Source organism: Urocampus carinirostris, chromosome 1 (genome assembly GCF_059441175.1).
Source record: "Urocampus carinirostris isolate Australia breed hairy pipefish chromosome 1, RoL_Ucar_1.0, whole genome shotgun sequence".
NCBI lineage: Eukaryota > Metazoa > Chordata > Actinopteri > Syngnathiformes > Syngnathidae > Urocampus > Urocampus carinirostris.
This window is the reverse complement of record NC_142349.1, coordinates 25,384,873-25,405,849: the sequence shown is the minus strand read 5'-3', so window position 1 is coordinate 25,405,849 and position 20,977 is coordinate 25,384,873. Positions and strand designations below refer to the sequence as shown.

Genomic DNA, 20,977 nt, shown 5'->3' with positions numbered 1-20,977 from the left:
CACTGGCATTGGTCAATCCATCATGTGCATCTATCGTTTATGTTTAAACATACAATATGTATTTAATGATGCTATCAAAAATCTGATAAAAAAAAACAAATGGTTTTATAAAATTTTAAGGCAGAAATTACATTGCCTCTCTTCTATCCCTTTTTACATAATTGGATCTGACAACAATGCATACATTTCACTTTTTCCTCCTGCTTTGCAGATGACACACAACATTGTATCCATTTTCTCTTTTGATATTTGTTTTAATTGGTGTGTGTTGAAGTATATCCTTACAATCCCAAATGAAAGCTGGAATAATCGTAAATGCGTACCAGCTGTCTTCGTAATAACCTTTGCCATATCTAATCATATTGACTCTGCAACGTGAGAAAAAGGCCGTTGACTGTATTATTTTTACAACAGCACTCTCTGGTGGAAAAACATGCTAATAGCGCTTCTATCATATTGAGAGGTCTCCAAATATATGCCCATACAAAAATAACTTTTAATACGCTTGATATTTCATATACTTGACCATGATTTTTTTTAAAAAGAAGCTCAAGCAACTAGCTAAGTATAACAAACACATATGAAAAGGTCTCAGCCCTGCGCTAATATCTCACATTGAGACAATGTTATTAGCTTAAAATGCAAAATTGGAACTCACAATTTAAACCACAACCTTCACATTGCGTAGAAATCTGAATGTTGAACTAAAATCTACTTTTAAAAGTAATTACTTATTGTATGCTTCTAATTCCTAGCCTATGTTTCTATTCTTTGAAACATTCTGGAAACTGTAAACCTGAGGTTCAGATTACTTGAAATAGTAATTTTATATACAGTATACTCTAAACAACTAAACCCTGAAACTGTATTTTTTTCTTAAAACCCTGAACAAAGTTTCAAACCCCAACTGAATAAAATATGTTAAATATCGGCACATAACTTGCGAGTTTGGTTCAATTGTAGTGTTCTTGTATGCATAAGTCTGGTGAGAGTCAAGCTCTAAAGTTTGTCTTTGCATCTGATGACCCTTATGATCTCCAGGTTTCTCCTTACTTCCACAAGTTCTTCTCTAATGTCATTAAGAATATCTAGCTTGGAGAGTTTTTTCTCGATGGATGAAAGCAGGAAATCTGCAGAATATGGGGAGGCGACACCTTCTGTCTGGGGCGATCGCCATGGTGGAGTCAAGGCTTTCGGTTCCCATATAGTTTCAAAATACGAGTCAATAAATGCTTCCAGCTCCTCAAGGCTGCTCCAGTCTCCAACTTGGCTGCAGAGGGAGCGCTCCAGGTTGGCTTGATGGTTGGAAATCATGTCCTGGTGAACTTCAGGCAGCTCCAAGTGCAGCATGGAAAGTTGTGGTCGCTCGACGTGGAGCCACGCTGGCAAATTAAGTCTTAAAATATGAAATCTCTTCTGAAGTATGGAAAGGAGACAAGAAGTGGCATTGCCAATGTTCCACTCAGCTGATGGAAGAGCAACTTGTTTTTCAGGTGACGTTGACTCCTTGAAGTCCACTGAGGGACACCCACTGAAGATCTTACTAAAAGGCTCGCCAGCTTTGACTGCAATGGAAGTAATAGGTTTGTTAGCAGGTGTGACTTTAAATCAAACAAGACTTGAAACCATCTTTTAAAATCTGAGCCAGATTGAACCACAAATTTAAATTCATATTTCTGGCTTTAAACCCAAATTTCAAAAACTAACACTACCCTTGAAACTGTAATACTTGTAACCCATGCTTGGAAAGCAAGTTTCAAATGTTCACCTTAATCCGAAGGTCTACTTTGAAATGGAGATCCTTTTTAGTATATAATCCAACCAAGGCTTGCAACCCTCATTTCCAAGTAGTACCTTGAACCTGATTTCTTATTGTGATACGAACTCCAAATCCTACTTTGATATCCTTCATTTTTTAAAGCCTACTTAAGTACAGTATCTGATCATGTTGACTAACCCTCGCATGAAATTATTTGATAACTTTCCAATGTGTTAAAATATATGTTTAAATGCTAATCCTGATCTGAAACCATACGTTGATCCTCCGAACTAAAATACATACTATAGCCATTTTATCAAATTTTAATGTGATCTTGATACTAAAGTTGTTTGACACCAAATGTTATTTAGACCGATACCTAGTGTATGCCAAATATTGTGTATTCTTTGATAAGGATAACACATAACAATAATAACAATACAATTACCTTCCCTCTGCAAAAAATGAGAGATTTTTAAATTTATACCCTTAATCCCCCAAAAACATTTCTCTTGATATTGCAATGATTTCATTGCTATTTACCATTTCTTTAATTTTAAATTCTTGATTGTTAAATGAGCTGTGCCAAATTTGAAAGTTTGTTACTCTCTGCTGCCATGTCCTGGATTGTGTCATAATTGCAACATCAGTCAGCTCATTCCTAATGTGTGTGCAAATACATGCATTTCTTAGAGCGTTGGAAAACCTTTTTGTTTTTACTTTTTTGGGGTTTGCATTGCCATTTAAACTGTACTTGAAGCAGGCCTTTTCTTACTTTCGCCATTTTAATGCTGGTTCAGTGGGTGGTTGGATCCCTTAACCACTAGGGTCGTAGGAGCACAATTTCCTGTGGTGTGCCTCAGCGAGTACAGCCTGGTGGCTTTCATCACTCTCAAATATAGATTTAGAAAAAACACCCGCAGGGATGAGAATGATTTCACGATCTAGCACCAGGACACCTCAAAGAACGCGCCCCAGCCATAAATGGGAGAAAATACATATGGATAAGGCTGGTTTAACACCCACATTTATATCTGGTATCATGCTCACCAATCCCTTCTTGTTACCTAACAGGGCATTTTCAAACAATGACTTGAAGTCCAAATTTGAAATTGTTGGTTGACTTTTAGTGTGTTTGCTTTAATGTTGTTTTCAGAGAACTCACAGTGTTTCGAACTCTGTTGAAAATCATTTGGCATTGAAATTGGATTCCTGCACGATGAGGTTCTCATGTTGCACAGTGGCGCAGATGCTGCTGCGGACGCATGATGTTCCGCCACCAGGGTGCGCTCCACCAGTACCATGAGCTCTCGTACCTGCAAACTGTTTCCTCGTTGCTTATTATCCATCACGTGGTACCTGTTCCCGCACTTATCTAAGAGCCACTTGAGTGCCGCCCCCTCGCTCTCCAAACGTTCTTTGATTGTCGTGTCTCCAAGCCAGTCACCGTGACTGAACACTACTATTGCCCGGGCCCAGATCCCCTTAAGCTGGACCTCCAAGGCTTTTGCCTGGCTGTCGCCAAAGGCAGCGCTGGCGTTGACGACCACTAGTACAGCACAGGGCGTTGCCCCTAGTATGAGGTCGGCAGTACAAGGGAAGCACCCTGGCGTATCCATTACCATAACTTCACGGTCGCCCACAATAGCCTGGTTAAGGACGCAGGAGACGGTCCGGCGGTCTGAGGGGAAGCAGTTGCGGCCTAGCACGGTGTTGCCACACGAGCTTTTGCCAGTTTTGCTGCCACCTGCTAAGACAAGCTTCACTTCGGAGAGGCTCACCTTGTCTGAAACATAAAAAATGATGCTTTAGGCCAGGCCATGGTTTGGACTTGTGCCATGTATATTCATATTGTACCTTGGTGCTTGTTCCATCCACTTACTAAATCAGTCTTGCTAGCATATAGGCAATAGCCATAAACTACCATTCAAAAGTTTGGGATCACCCAGACATTCTGGTGTTTTCCATGAAAGTTATATATATTTATCAAATGAGTTGTCCAATGAATTTTTGCCCATATTGATATTTATTTTTTGGTCAGTCTCAAATATGGCTTTTACTTTGCCACTCTGCCTTTAAGGCCAGCATAGATGGGTTGCTTCTTCACTGTAGATGTTGACAATGGTGTGTTACGGGTTGCTACTATAGAGGCTGCTTGTTGAGTACCTGTAAGTTGACTATTTCCCGAGACTTTAGTGCACATGTCTTCTTACTTAGTTATGAAAAAAGGACTCCCACTTCTCTTTCTACTTTATTTGGGCTGTTCTCTGTAGGAGAGCTTCAATTTCTTAGAAATCTCTCGCATTCAATAGCATTCTGTTCTTAGAACAATAATACACTGTCAAGTTTCACACAAAAATACTCTGGTCATTCTGAAAGTTGAATCACACCCACAAATGTGATTTTCCAGATACTCAAATAGCTCAAAGGAAGGTCAGTTTTATAGCTTCTCGGACCAACTAAACTAATTTCAGCTGTGCTAATATAATTTCAAGGGTTTTCCAATCACCTATTAGCCTTCTACACAATTACCAAACATAATGTAAAATTAGAACACTGGAGTACAGGTTAATAGAAATATGCTTTCATACACCTTCATCAATATTGCAGTAAAAAACCTGACATTTCTTGCTAAAATAATCATTTACCATGTTAAAAATGTATGGGGTGTAGTTCTGATTAGTTTGATGTTATAATTCAAAAACAAAAAAAAGTGTTTTTCCTAAAAAATTGAAATGCAATGTATATTATAATACTGTTGTTTTATTTTATATTCAATTACGCAAAATGATTTAAATTGCACTGACACACTTACTTTAATCTCTTGGAAAAAAAACTAGCATACAGTAAAATGAATTGTAAGATACTTACTGAATCATTTCCTCTCTACTGTGCTGTAGCAAATTGAATCAAATTTAACATTTTCTTTTATTACTTTTACATTGAAAAAATATTGCTTTTTTGGGTCATATTGGAATATATTTGTAAGTTCAGTTCAGTTTGTACAATAATTTTTAAACATTCGATAAGTCCTGCCCTTGGCTTGTTGCTAAAATTTTCATTTTGCCCTTCCATCCGTTTGACTTTATCACCCTTTGGTAATTGTATCACAGCAATCAATAGGTGTGTTTTTGAATGACTCAGTAATTCCATCAACAAAGTGTAGCAGCATGGTAAGAGTATTTTTTCATTAAGTGTTATTGTTAGTTACTCATAAAAAGTTACACATAAATCGACTATTTGAGGAAATTACATTTGGCTCCTCAGATATCCCACAACTATTAAAGTAAATAGATGCGCTAAAACATACATGATTAAATATACAGACTAATATACTTTTAAGTTGTTTGTCCTTCAAAACTACTCATCTTTTCTTTTACTTTAAAAGTCCATTGGTTAATGGTTTGGTTGGTGCACTGCTCATCAACATACTGTAAGTCAAGTCACATTTATTTGTATAGCCCTTGATCACAAAATGTCTCATAGGACTCTTGTTCATTGTTTAGTATGTTATATTACGCGTTAACATGACGCTACAGTTGGATGGACTCGTTTATGCTTTCAGGCGATAGCAAAACCATTCATCAAATAAGCTTTCATAAGTTAAGATAAGAAACAGATTAATTCATATCTCATGGCATCACTTTACAACTTATGCGTTTGCCCTGTATTTTACACATTTTTTTTAAACATTTTAAAGTGAGTAATAATTTTATTATGGGGATTTTTTTTTTAAATGTCTTGTAAGACCGATCTCGTCTTGAACATTTAGGCTCTAATCCAATGGTGGGCTACGACGACATCATTGTAGATTGCTAAAATTCTTGCAGTACCCAAGCAAATGTTGTTCTCGATCAAGCATTTATTTGGTAATTTAACGTGACACAACAATTATCTTTATTTTCATTCTACATAGTCTGTCTTGCTGTGAGTAAATAGTTTACATATTCTGTCTGTAAGCTATTCTATTGCTTAATAAGGGCAATTGCAATGATTAATCAGAGGAGCAATCGATTGAGGTTGACAAGTATGTGCTTTTGCCAATTTTTTATCATCTCACCAATGGCCTTACTCCTCTGCAGCTCCAACTTCTCAGCGCCCTGTGCGTCTTCCATTCTCGGCGTCATCATCAGCTGCTTTTCAACCTCTTCTGCCATCCATTGATGTCCACTGCTGCAGTCCACCACCATCTCCTCAATCTTTCCCAGCAGCTCTCTCACCTGGAATCCGTCACCAGCAGTCCTGTTGTTAAGCACGTGGGTTCGATTCCTGCAGAGCTCGGCCATCCACCGCAGAGACTCGCCCTCGCTCTCTACATGCTGCTCTGCAGTTGTCTCACCTAACCAGTCCCCAAAACTAAACAGCAGCATGACTCGACTCCAGATCCGCCCACCCAGCAACTCCAGGTGATCCCGTGCCGCCTGCTGGTAGGTTTTAGAGAAGGCACGATCTGGGCGCACCACAAGCAGGAAGGCGTGGGGGCCTGGAGCACAAAAAAACGGGCTGAGTTGAATTTGATGACGGTCGAAAGCGGTCGTCTCGTGGCCACGGTAATTCATCCACCAGCCGGGCGTGTCCACCACTGTCAGATTCCTCCCAAAGGCTGCACCACGTTCTACCGTGCAGCGAGCCGTCCTGCCTGAGGGCCGGCACCCTTGGTCCAAGCCCATGATCGTATGGAGGCACGATGTCTTGCCAGAACCTTTTGCTCCCAGCAGTATGATTCTAATGTCATGAAGAGGGCGAGTCCACTCTGAAAATGTTGAATTCAATATGTCAAGCTCTAAGGATTTCAGAAAATTCTAACCAGTAAATCAGGTTTATAACTGTGTATGTAACTGGTAGAAAAACCCTAAGCCTTGCCTGATTTCCCCAATTTAGAACTGTTTTTCTTGACAGCTTAATGCAAAACCTCAACACTGGCATCAAACCTTTTTTGAAAAATTTTCTCTAATTTATAAGTCCAACCCTGACTTGAAATCCCACCTTAAAACCCCAACACTGGCTTTAAGTAATACTGTGTTAACTATTATTACTGTTTTCAAAAAAAACCTCTACTGTACGGTTGTACTGGCTTCAATACAAACCTTGGATTAATATCCTACTTTTAATCCCTAGCCCTGTTTTGAATCTTCTTCTGAAAGCCCTACTGGGTTGTACAGCCTATTTTGAGATTTTTTTAATTCTAGGACCAAAATGGTAAGAGTAATAAAAGGACTGTTTTAAATACAGTTGAAATAACAACCCAAACCCCGAACATCATTTGGAACCTGACTATGAGATCCTTACCTCTCAAAGAAGCTCTGTGAGCTCTCCTTTTCAAGAACCTAGCATGGGCGTCGTGTTCCACTCGTCTCTTCTCCTCTGCTATGGCTGTGCAGACACCCTCTGCCATTTTAAATACTTTGTTACTGTTCCCAGCAACAAAGGTCTGGATATTCTCCATGAGCTTGCAGATTTGACTTCCCTTGCTCAAGTCAATGAAGTGACACCTCTGTCCGCACTGATTCTTCAGCCAACACAGGGTGTTTGACGCAGGGAGCTCACGGTCCCCAGTGAGCTGAGACGCACCTTGTGAAGTTAGGACAACCAGGCAGTGGCGCCATACCCGAGGCCCTAGCAGACCTACGTGCTCCTCCAGTGACTGGCGTCGCCGTTCCGTAAAAGGCGATCCTGCTTTGATTACCACCAGGAAAACATGAGGTCCGGGGGAGCATAGGGTAATACTCGCCTGTATTTCCCGTCGAACTACACGGGAAGTGTTTTCCACACCAAAGTCGCACCACCAGCCGGGTGTGTCCACCACCGTCAGCCAGCACCCGCTCACCTGGGCCAGACGCCTCAAGCACGATGTCCTTTCCTTGGTGGCGAACTCATCTTTCCCCAGCAGGAGGTTCCCCAAGGAGCTCTTCCCCGAGTTTCTGCCCCCGAGAAGTACTAGCTTCACATGGGAGATTCGCCAACCCTTTACTTACACATGAAATAAAGTGTGTTTCAAAGAAATAAATAAAGTAAATTATTTGAGATGTAAATAAGACACCCCTTGCTACTTTTTGCTTTGGTTATCGTTGGTTCACTGCTTCAGGGATTTTGAATTAAATTGTGTTCATTGTCGTTGATATCAACATATTTTGCATTGTGTTCTGCAGCAGACGATACACATCAAATGCTATCACAGAGGCAGGTTGGGGATTTAGGTGGGCATGACTGACTGTGTGTGCAGTTGTGATAGCCTGGTGTATGCTGTCAGTCAAGGAGCAGGGTGGGCACACAAGTCAATGTGTCCGCCCAAAACAAATTGCAAAGCACGGTTACAGGCACAGCATGTATTTCAGCAGTTCGTTACATTGATAAGAAGTGTTTCAATTAAACCAGTCTCTGAGGAAAGTCAGAAGAGCGCAAAGAGATTTTGATCGCCAGCGTGTTCTCTGTAAATTGTTACCAGGTCCAATAAAAGACTGAGAAGGTTTCAGGACAAAGACAATAGTGGTACCCGAGGTCTGGCCTACTGCGACTAGGCTACATAAGAACTCTCACAGGCTACTCCTGCCGAGCCGGTATCTCACCAACGCTAGATCCATTACCCATGAAACAGATGACCTGGAGCTACAACTCGTCAGGAATTTGGCACAGTTGTATTTTTACCACCATTGAGAACTGGCACACGATAAAACGGGAAACCAGCTCGGTAGCCTAGAGGGTAGGGCGCCCGCTCTGAGACTGGGAGGTCGCTGGTTCAAGCCTCGGCCGAGTCATACCTAAGACTTATAACATTGGTATTCATTGCCTCCCTGCTTGGCGCTCAGCATTAAGGGTTGGAATTGGGGGAGTTGGAATTGAGGGGTTTGGTCACCTAATGACTAAAATGGCTGCGCCCTGTTTGGCTGCGGCTGCATTGGCTCGCTACAGTTTAACTGTACGGGTCAGTTATATCGACATTTCCTTCTGTGTGCATTGTTACAAAGAATGACAGTAAAAGTAAATTATATTCTAATCTAAAGACCACTCATTCACCTGCAAATCTTTGTTCTGTGTTTTTAATTGTAGATATATAGATGTTATTTTGTTACAGTCCTATACTCTCAGTCTGTAAGGACGTCATCTCGAAGTAAGTTTGGCCCTTAGGGACTTTTATCAAGGAGGCGTTGCAACTTCACGGATTTTCACATTTCGCGGAGGGTTTTGGTGCTCAGTAAGCACGATAGCCAAGGGATTACTTTATCAAATAAATGACATGATTAAGGGAAATGAAATTTAAAATTATTACTGTTGAAAATTATAATATTTAACCTTCCAAATCTCAAATTTAAAAGTATTAGAATCATGTGAACGATTTCAAAATTGAGACAGGGTATATGTCAAGTCGTTAATCCAGCTGCTGGCAAACACCTTGAAACACATCTTGTCTAACAGTCTCCAGAAGAATACTACTTTTTTCTTTTTGTATGCAAATTATCTACTTGTGAGTTAATACAGAGAAATACATATATTTATAATAGTAATAATGATTAATATTCAAATGATGTATTTTTTAAATCACTCTGTATTTTAGCAGGCAATGCACTTATTGGAAAAGAATATCTTTTGAAAACACAAGTATTACATTTTACTTTCTTACTCTTCTGTCATTTTATTATCTGCAGTTAGGAAAGTTGTGAAACATTAGAAAGTTTAGTGGGTGTTTTGATATTATAGACACTAATTTAAAAACATATTTTCGTTTTTTTTAATACAAATGAGCTATTTCTATTTTAAAAAGTAACATACTCATCATTGTACCTTGTGTTAAAGTACAAATATTAAACATATCCTAAGTAAGAGCTTTAACAATGGTCAAATAGCATTGACTGTTTTCCGCCCTGACATATTTATGTGTGCTTAATAAATTAAAGTAGAAAAATCCAAATAATCTTTGCATATGAAAATATTTTGTCTGCGGCTCCCAGAGCAAAATCTTTTCACTCCCCCTTTTTTGACCATGTTTTTACTTTATTGCTTTCATTGAGAAACGTATGATTGTAACGACGTTGGGTGTCCTATTGTCGACCACTAGGTGGTAGCATTAAAAGCCGGTCAAGCTGCGGTTGATGGTGGACGCATCAGGTTAGCACTGCTCGTTCTATGCGTTTATACTGTCATTGGCGTCGGTATTAAGAGTATTGTTAATTATAAATTTTACAATTCTAACCATTTTAACATAGTTAGAAGTAAAGCAGCCGAGTCCTGCCATGGCCGGGCATTATACCGGCGGGCGGAGACGTAACTGCGTGAGATTCTTGCTCAAAGATGTTGTGGCAATTTCGGAGGGAATGTCAAGGACGGATTTTATTAACAAGTTTGTTGAAAAGATTCTGAAGTTTAAAAAGGAGGAGGTACATGCTGTCATAAAAATGACTTCTGGCAAAGGCTTTGATGTGAGTTTTGAAACGGCAGCTCTTTATCAAGAGTTTTGGAATCGCTTTGAGGGAGTGAGGTCCCAGTTTTCAGGATTTACAGTGGAGAAGCTGACTGATAATGCTAACAAGATTGTCGTTGTTAGAATGTTTAGTGAAATAATCAGTGCTGATGACGTCTGTTATTGGTTGAGTAGATACTGCTCAGTAAAAGGCCAGGCTATGAAGGTGAGGTGTGAGAAAGGCTATTGGAATGGTGCCTGGAGGGTACCAGTCCAACTACGGCAAGATCCTCAGGGCTTTCAGGGACTGAAACAAATTCCGTCGACTATATTCCTGGGGGAAAACCGTGGCTTTATCCACTATCAAGGGCAACCGAAACTCTGTCGCAAATGTGGTGAGCATGGGCATCTGGCTGAGGTATGTGATCGAATTTTTTGTGGAAAGTGCAGAACAATTGGACATTCCTTTGAGGAATGTATCAATAGCAGAAAATGCAATCTCTGTGGAGAAACGAATCACCTCTTTAGAAACTGCCCGAATTCGTTTGCTAACAAATTGAAAGCTAGGAAGGCAGTAGCAAGACTTTCTTATATAGGGAATGATTTTAACCTCATTAACATATACGGCCATGCCGACAGACAACTCAGGTACGAACTTTTAGAGGACATTCGGTTTGGAGCAACGTCAATCATCCTGCCCTCCCAAACAGACTACGAGACTTGTCATGGATGGTGGCTCATGAAGTTCTCCCAGTCAGAGCTGTAATGCACCACCGAGGAATGTCAGCGACTTCGACGTGCCCTCGACCTGGCTGTGGCGCCCAGGAGTCGGTGAGGCACCTTTTTTGTGAGTGCAGCGCTGCCCAGGTCTTGTGGACAATGGCCGAACAACTAGGAAAGTTCCCGGACTTGCCAGCAGGAGAGGTCCCTGATGCACAGTACGTGCTTTACGGGGTGAGTCGGTCGAGGAGGCCTCGGAACGACTTTGCCAGGGACTGGCTCACTCTTGCCGCCATCAAGGACGCCATCTGGACCTCCAGAAACCTGCTGGTATGGAGGTGCAGGCAGATCCCCCCCGTGGCTGTGCTCCAAATGGCTGCAGATACCATACAATCTGCGAGCGGCGGGCCTAGGACGCAGCCATAAAGAAGACTCGTCTGCACCCACCCGGAGGGGGGAGCCGGAGCTACACTGTGGGAGTCCCGGCAGCAACGGCCTGGGTTGTGGAACCCAGAAGGGAGAGGACCCACGCAGAAGGGAAAGGACCCACACAGAGGACTGGAAGAATGCTGCTTGGGAGGGTGGGATGGCAGAGCTATGCCCTTGCACAATAGTATTGCCTTTTACACGCTGGTTAACTACTGTTAAAAGAAAATAACCCTGAAATTGTTTAATTGATGTTGAAAATGTCAGGAAAAAATGTTAAAACGTCATATCGTCAGATAACAAAATTGTGAATATGCTTGATGGCTGTTGAGATTGTCGTGTTTGTTTTGCTGCTGTTGGTGTCGTTGGATTTGTTCAGACCAAAGACAATCGACTTTGGCCTGGACGGATCTATTGACACTAACAAAGATGTTATATAATGAAATTGTGAATGTTTGATTTTCGAGAAGGTTTGTTCAAACCTCACTTTGTGTTTGCTGTTAAAAAACGTAATATTGGAATATAATATTGTGAATGTGCTTAATTGCTGTTGAGATTGTCATGATTGTTTTCTGTTTTTAGTGTCAATAAATTTGTTCAAACCATCAAAAAAAAAATTTAATATTCAAAGTACTATTGTTTCACACTGAATAAACATGTATTCATATTTTGCTAGTCATTTTACTATAATACCTGCTATATGTACAAAATGGAATAGAGTCTTTTTGACAAACATTGTTAATTTATGAATCCACAAAAATATACACATTACCCTTTGTCACAGCAATCAAAACCTCAAAGCTGTTCAATAATTCAACATACTTCCTTTGTTAAACCCACAGATAGTTTAGCGCTTTAAATGTAATGAAAGTAATTTCAAAGAATGACCCTGGAAAAAAGAAAAAAACTAGTGCACTCACTCTCACTTATACAGTATATACTGTTCACAGAGGCTGCCTTACCTTCTGAATGTTCACAGGTTTCCATTATTTCTTTCTATTACTTCTTCGTATGAATAGGTCATGTCACGTTGCCTCTGCAAACGTGAGGTAAAGTCTGTTCAACCACACACCAACATTCCTTATTTTATGCCTTTATGAGGTCTGAAGGTCACAAGAAATGAAAACACGTGACGATAGACAATTAACGGTCTTAAACTGGTCATTTTTGTACAGGTGACTCACACTTGCATGTTTTTGTCTTCAAATGTGGGGTGTGTCATTTGAGGTACCTTTAAAAAAGTTGAAAGTTAAATACTTTCTCTCAAGTACAGTGAAGAAAATAAGTAATCGAACACCCTGCTATTTTGTTATTTCTCTCACTTAGAAATAATGGAGGGGTGTGACATTTATATCATAGGTGCATGTCAACTGTGAGAGAGATAAACCAAAAAGAAAATCCAGAAATCACAATGCATGATTTTTATATATTTATTTGTGTGATACAGCTGCAAAAAGGTATTTGAACACCTGAGAAAATGGATTTTATGTCAGACAGGACGAAAGGAAGACTGAGATCACTTGCGCTCGTTTCTTGGTTTTATTGAAAGGAAGGAAATGACAAGGTGGGATTCTTCGATCCGTTGGTTGGCGGATTGACGGAATTTGACAGGCGGGTGAAGGCTTGGCGGGAATGGTCGCGGACAGGCGTAATCGTAGTGTTCGGAAAATAGTTCAGGAGTCAGACGGGCAGGGCAGATTTACAGAAACGGGTTGGCAACGGAGATCAATCAGAAGAGAACAGGGAGCAGGCAAAGAGTCAGAGGTACGGGCTTACTGAGCTGAAGGCAACAGGTAGCGTGAGTACAATCCAACAAAGTGTAACTGGAAGCTGGGGATTTAAATATACAGGGTGCGCCAATCAGCTGTCCTGGCTGTTGGCGCCAAATCCTGAACACAGGTGTTCCCGATCCGGGTGATTGTGACATTTTAATATTTGGTACAGTAGCCTTTGTTTGCTATTGTAGAGGTCCTGTAGTCTTTCACCGGGTTTGCACTCACTGTAGGAGGGATCTTGGCCCACTGCTCCACACAGATTCTATCTAGACTTCTGTGGACAGCTCTTTGGTCTTCGCCATGTAACAAGTTAGTCTTACTGATTGTATGGGGGGATAGGTGTTTTCATGCAACAAACGACCTCAAACAGGTGCCTCTGATTTAGAATGATAAATAGAGAGCAGGTGGACTTCTAATGGGCAGACCAACAGGTCTTTCAGGGTCAGAATTCTAGATGATATATGGCCTACGGTACCAAATATTAACATTTATTTTCTCAGGTGTTCAAATACGTATTTGCAACTGTATCACACAAATACATTGTTAAAAAAACATGAAATGGGATTTCTGGATTTTTCTTTTTAGTTTATCCCTCTCACAGTGGACAGGCTTCTATGATGAAAATTTCAGACCCCTTCATGATTTATAAGTGGAGAAAATAGCAAAACAGCAGGGTGTTCAAATACTTTTTTTCTTCACTGTATGTGTTAATGATGCCCAACTGAGTTCAATGAAACATATGCTTTATTTTCTACGCCGCCAATCTGGTTTTATCATATTTTTAGCAAAGCTGTTCAGGGTGGAACACATTAAGTAGGAGGATTGGTGGTTGGGGCGTGGGGTTTGGGGCTTTCTAGCGAGTGACATCATGCATGTTTTTTTTATTTGTATTTGTGAGTGTAGCATTTATATGGTGACAGTAAGAAAAGGCCTGCTTCAAGTAGAGTCAAAACACTAACCCCAAACTCCAAGAAAGATGAAAAAATAACTTTTTCTAAGGAAATACACATATTTGCACATGCATTATAAACGAGCTGACATAGGCTGCAATGACACAAGCCAGGACACGGCGGCAGCAAGTAAGATAGTTCCAAATTCTGTAGAGCTCATTTTAACCCGAGGGGTAACCAACCCTTTTTATGTTGAGAGCTACTTTTCGCTACTGATTGGCGGCAAAGGCTACCACTTTGATAAACATTTCTAAAATAATAACATATCTTATTACTGTCACGGTTGCCCATTGCCCCCAATTGGCCCCGCCCATTTGGCGCCAGCTGCGGCTCATTGACTGATTGGCTTGCCTCCTATTTAAGCTCAGTGCTCTCACTCACCCTTTGTCAGTCCGTCAACGAACCTCTGCACCTTCAAGACGTGTGTTTTGACTCTGTCCGGGATCCTGTTTGTGTATCCTGTCCGGTATCGATCCCGTCTATCTTGTCCTGTTTGATATTGGACTCCAGTCTCCAGTGTCTGGTATCGATCCCGTCCGTCTCGTTCTGTCTGATACCTTGCTACAATCTCCAGTATCAGGTATCGTTCCCGTCTGTCTCGCCCTGTCCGATATATTTTGCCAGTCTTCAGTTTCCGGTATCGATCCCATCTGTCTCGTCCCGTCTGATATTTGTCTCCAGTCTCCTGTATCTGATATTGATCTGTCCAGTATCTGGTATCAATCTTGTGTATTCCGTCCTGTCCGGTATCGACCCTGTCGGTCCGGTATCTTCTCGTGTGTCTGGTATCAATCCTGTCTGTCCTGTCCTGTCCAATATCGACCCTGTCTGTCTGGTATCTACTCGTGTATCTGATATCGAACTCGTCTGCCTCAGGCTTCCTGTTGTACGACGCCAGACTTCTGCCTTACTTCTCCTGCCCAGCAATCGCCGAATCACTGGCGTTTGTGTTAACGTGCATGACTGCCCCATTCCCGTAAAATAAAGCTTGTGTGAGAAACGTTACGCCTCTAGGTCCTCCTCGTGTTCTGGTTCTAACAATTACTACTCTGTTTTACCAGGTTGTACTTATTACAAGTTAAGTCAACCCCGAAGAAAATCGTGTAAGTTAGAAATCAATTTTACCAGAAAATCGCCATGACCCATCACTGGTGAGCTATTTTTCAGAACCTGTCCGTGGGATACTCAGTTGTTCTTTGAGGGCAAGCTGGTGCCCACGGGTATTATGTTGGAGACCCCTGCTTTATCCCTCATGGCAATTGTTTAAAAAGTCAACAATGATAAAAGAGCATTAAAAATGTCTTCCAGAACTATCTTCTCAAATACCAATATGCTGTGAAATAATTTGAAGAGAAAAAAAGAAAAATGTCTTAATGATGACACATACTGTTCAGTACTTGTTTGGGATGTTTTGAATACTCATATTATTTTTAAGCATTTGAAGATCTAATGAAACGGGCGGGGCCCATTATGCGCCATGGGCAACCATGACAATTACTTGTGATTGATCATGACAGACACATACTTTATAAAAGATGACATCAGTTATTATAATCACTTGATTAATGGGCAACTTTGTGTGCTTATTGTGTTAATAAAGAATGATTTTTTAAAATGTTTTTTCTTGAAATAATACAATAAATTTGACTTCCTTCAACTTTTAAACTATACTTTTAAAGCTATTAAACTTGAAAACACTTGCTTTAGTTTTAAACATGTTTTCAATTGTGGCAGTAAATGAAAGGCTACACTACCAAAACAAATATGGGTTGCTGGATTTATTTATTTTTAAATAAACATGGATACTTCCGGTGATTGTCTGCTGATGTGCCTTCATGCTTGCGTTAAATTCGTTTTGGCAGAGACAAAAACTCTTTTGTTGGCTGACTCACTCACAAATTCCTCAAAGCGACAGGCATGTCTCCGCTGATCGCATGCTTATCAGGAATTACAGTAGTCAATGGATGCATGGATGGATAATTGAAGGACAGGACAAACAGACAAACTGATGTCCATAAGTGGAAATACTCTGGGTGGATCAATTTCAAAACAAAACTCCATTTTATTCTATTTCAGAGATGTTTTTCTCCTTAGGCATGTTCTTCTTTTTGCTTTACACCAGAAAGAAAAAAAAGTGTGGTGGCTTGAAGCTAAGGCTTATAAGGAGATGTGTCCTGTAGATATATTTGGACACTTCTTATTTCACAAGGGGCAGTAGTGGACATACACCTGTTTATATAGTTTTCATTAATTTATTCATTCACTGGTTCATTGTCTCACAATTTATCCTTACTAAGTGGTTGCTTGTCTAGAGGTTGCTGGAGCCTATCCCTGGTCAACTTTATCAATTGTGGCTCACTTATTTTTACACTTGCATTACACTTTAGAAATGTTAGACTTTTGCTGACAACATTTTCCAATTGGCCTTTATTAGCAGCAGTGGTAGGGCATCAGGCCCTGCAAGGCCTTCTCTGCTGGCCTAAAAATCAGGTGATGTTAACTTTGTTTTGTTTGTTTTGTTAACTTCCTTTAATTGCTTCTCCCTGGTTGCACTGCTTACAGTCATGTACTTTCGTATTTAACCAATCATATTTCATCCATTCTTTCTAGGCTCAGGAATCTACCCAAAAGAATTCTCTGGAAAATCCCGAAGGCCATGTGCGGCAACATCCGCTTTGTCCGCCACTTTCAGCCAAGAGGTAAAATCTTAAACCGAAGCCCAAGCCCAACCTGTCCCAAATTTCTCTCCGGGTCAGGCTTAAAATGTCAATTATTACGTTTGGGCCGGATGGTTTTTCCCTCTTTTCCGGCCTGTTTTTTTACCCGTCATTGTTCTTCTGTGTCTATGTTTATACAGTCTTGTTTAACTTAGATTCTGTTACAAAACACAGGCTTTAATATGTATATATGTGTACACATATATATAAATATATATATATATATATATATATATATATATATATATATATATATATATATCATCTCTCATCTCATTAGCTGCACCGCTTATCCTCAGTAGGGTGGCGGGGGTGCTGGAGCCCATCCCAGCAATCATCGGGCAGTGGGCAGGGGACACCCTGAACTGGTTGCCAGCCAATCGCAGGGCACACGGGGACAGACAACTCACTCGCTCATTCACACGTAGGGACAATTTGGACCGGCCAATTCACCTGAAATGCATGTTTTTTTTGGAATGTGGGAGAAACCGGAGTGCCCGGAGGAAACCCACGCAAGCATACAAACTCTGCACAGGAAGTCTGGAGCTGGATATATATATATATATATATATATATATATATGTATATATATATATATATATATATATATATATATATATATATATATATATATATATATATATATATATATATATATATATATATATATATATATACTGTCGTATTAAGAACATTTTACAACGCAGATTTAATTTCCCCCTATGTTCCGGTCCAGAGCCTTCGCTCTGAAAACGCTGGTCTACTAGTGATCCCAAGAGCCAAGAAGAGATCCGCAGGTTCGAGAGCGTTCTCCATCCGGGCCCCAGTCCTGTGGAATGTTCTTACCCCTGAGATTTAATCTGCAAACTCGGTAAAAATGTTTAAATCTAAGCTTAAAACACACTTCTACTCTAATGGATATGAATAACCTATATTTTATGTTGATAATATGTGTGGAGATCCCTACAAGAGCAAACACAAACTTTTGTCCCCTCAAACCAACATAATGGAACCAGACACACAGATGCACCCTCATGTGTGCATAAAAGCACTGAGAAAGAAAGGTTTGTTGTTTTTATGTTGTATGTCGAAGTGTCTTTGGGCAAGACACTGAATCCCTAATGCCCCCAATAAGCAGGTCGGCGCCTTGCATGGCTGCATGGCCGCTATTGTTGTGTGAGTGTGTGTGTGAATGGGTAAGTGTGAAGCACATTCTAAAGCGCTTTGGGAGGTCTTCATTTACTTGAAAAGTGCTATATAAAAAATGCAGACCGACAGACAGACATATTAATTGCCCTCATGTAGGTTTTAGATGAGGGGATGGTGTCATAATATCCTGTAGTTTGCAACAGGCTTTGATCTGTGCAGCCCTTTGAGACTCGTTGTGATTAAGGGCTATACAAATAAACATGACTTGACTTGACTTGACTTTAAGTGCCACATGTCTGTGCATCGACCGTCCCCCGCCCTTTACCCTCTTATGCAATCTATGTTGCTGGCTCCCCAGGCGGACGGCTCTCAGTGGTGGCAGCGTCTGGACCCGAAGAACCAAGCTCTGGGCAGGGTTCAGCCCAAACCACAACTCCCCCACCTGAGTCCTCACAAATAAAATGGGAATTTTCACTCCCAAAAGCCAAGTCATAGAGCTGGTTCAATCGCAAACAACAAATCACTACTTCAGACTGGAACTGAAGGCCTGATTGTGAAATGCACGGCCTGCCACTGATTGGCAAGCTCACTGAATCATTACTTTGAGTGGAAAAAAAGTCTCATGACAGGCCGCCTCCGCACGCAAACACGAATTTAAAGCAAGGCCTGTGAAAGACGTCATTGATTCGGTCTGCTTCGGTTGTCCCTGATTTGCTATTATCATTTCTTACGCTCGAACTATGGTGTGATATTTAAACACCAAACACACGAGACTGAGTAACAAAACAGGCAATTGTGAAGACGTCAAATTCAACTAAAGCTAGTTTGACATTTTTTCTCTGAATTGTTTATATTACGTCTTCACTGTCAGGCCCTGTGAGTAGGGGAAGAGTCTACTTCCTGTATCTCTTTGACATGTTCCACTTTGTTAATAAACAAGGTATTACAAGGTTAAGCTATTCAGGAATCGACAGCCCGGGAAAAGGAAATGGATTGAGTTGTTCTACCTGCTCAGGGGCGTTTGTAAACAAGTTTTCATTAAATTTTGAAACAATTGAAATAACCACACTAAGTCCAAATCTAAAAGGGACATTATAATATTTGACCACTCATTGTCGCTGTATTGAATAATTCAACTCTTAAGGAGTGCTACAGAGCATAAGGAAGATTAAAAACTATGGAGACTCAAACAAACAAAAACGCACCATTTTTCGCCTCATTATTCTGCCCAAAGTTTTACAAGGTTTTTTTTGTTTTTGGGGTGTACTCGGAGCAGCAAACCGGAGGACAGTCATGTCAACTCCTCTGGATGAGCCTCCTGTTATGTAAAATCAATACAAATTTCTTGCATAGAGAAAATGCACATTTGTCTGATAGTTCATGTGTTTTTGCCCATTATTGAGGTCAATATTGTTTTTTCTTAGTGAATCAAGTTTTCAAGTGCCACTGGGAGTTGCTGAAAATTTCATAGTGTCTCTTTCAGTGGCAACTTTTAGCCCAGTGGTGGGCAAACAATGGCCCATGGGCCACATGCGGTCCATCAGATGATGAAAATATCATGACAATACCTATTATATATATATATATATATATATATATATATATATATATATATATATATATATATATATATATATATATATATATATATATATATATATATATATATATATATATATATATATATATATATATATATAAAATTAGGTACTATTAATAAAAAAAGATTTTTCTGGTGCTAGCTTTGTCTCCATTGTCCTGTTATGTGTCTACTACAAAAAACTACTATATAAATGCTACAAAAATACAACGCAATTGCTACAAAACTAAATGTCACATTTAGTGCATAAAACTGTGACTTAATATATTAATATATTTTGCTTTAACACTGAAAAGAAAAAAAGATACTAGAGTGATACTATATATATATGAAAATTCTACTGAGCTTCCAGAAATACTACTGCAGAAATGCTACAAAAATACTACTACAGAAATACTACTACAGATATACTATTAAATACTAAAGAAATGCTACTACAGAAATACCACAAAAAAACTAAAGTAATACTACAAAATTACTACTATGCATTAAGTTAAGTACTTAAAACAGGGATTTAATATACTATTTTACATTATACTTCAATCGTTTTAGATTTTATTTTTTTGTTTGTGAATGCAACATGCATCGCAGCCTGGTCATTCTGGATTACCTCATATGCAGTCCCTTTTCAAGGTTTCTTCATTTTCCTCATGCTGAGTTTTTGGAGCTTTTCCTTCCCCTTTTGTAGGTTTCAGATCAGGGGATGGTGAAATATCAGTCTGTAGCCCTTTGAGACTTCTTGTTATTAAGGGCAATACAAATAAACATGAATTGACTATATTGCCTTTATTCTGAATGTTCAAGAACAATCCGATGATATGAAGCCTTTTTAACCCTTGGGTTGGAAAAAACATTATCTACACTCGAGGTATGTTGACCATATAATGTCCACGCCTTTGCGGTGTGATAACGTTGTCATTCACGATTTTTTCCCCACAAACAATTAAAATGTTCAATAGGGCCTAAGCTGTGTACATATATGGGTTTTAAATCTTCTCTGTAAAGCGTTGTTTTCTATGTTTTTTAAAATTATCTGAAATGAAATGATCTGCATTTATATAGCGCTTTTCAAGTCAATGACTTCCCAAAGCGCTTTACATTGTGCTTCACATTTCCCAATAGCGGCCGTGATCTGTGCAGCCATGTAAGGCGCTAACCTGCTTATTGGGGGTATTGGGGGGTTCAGTGTCTTACCCAAGGACACTTCGACATGTAACACGGACAAGCCGGGATTCGAACTGGGATCCCTTAATCCTAAAACGATCGCTCTACCTCCTGAGCCCCAGATAATAACTTATCAAAACAAACAAAATGACAAAACATGTAAAAAAAAAAATACATCCCAAGGGTTACAAATCAGATTTAAAAAGAAATACATATGCAAATTCGGAAAAAAAAATGATAGGTCTTGTGGTCCCGTCCCCCCATGACCCGCGACTCCAATAAGTTTTCCCACGCCTGTTTGAGCCACTGATACAAAACGTTC

The 20,977-nt window shown here is 40.0% G+C and overlaps 1 protein-coding gene across 1 annotated transcript; it reads right to left on the bottom strand.

Annotated features, from left to right (window-relative positions):
- Nucleotides 1-294: 294 nt before the first annotated feature.
- LOC148374068 (GTPase IMAP family member 8) lies at nucleotides 295-8,340 on the bottom strand. The gene is made up of 5 exons (XM_088320712.1): nucleotides 8,326-8,340; nucleotides 7,049-7,700; nucleotides 5,820-6,512; nucleotides 2,925-3,545; nucleotides 295-1,565 (listed from the first exon to the last, which is right to left on the bottom strand). Exons 1-5 carry the CDS (start codon nucleotides 8,338-8,340, stop codon nucleotides 1,000-1,002), a joined length of 2,547 nt encoding a protein of 848 aa, XP_088176838.1. The 3' UTR covers nucleotides 295-999.
- Nucleotides 8,341-20,977: the final 12,637 nt, after the last annotated feature.

Coding starts and splice junctions, on each gene's coding strand:
- LOC148374068 (XM_088320712.1), bottom strand. Junction 6,513..7,048: donor TCACAGAGCTTCTTTGAGAG/GTAAGGATCTCA, acceptor CAACATTTTCAG/AGTGGACTCGCCCTCTTCAT. Junction 3,546..5,819: donor GCAGAGGAGTAAGGCCATTG/GTGAGATGATAA, acceptor TTTATGTTTCAG/ACAAGGTGAGCCTCTCCGAA.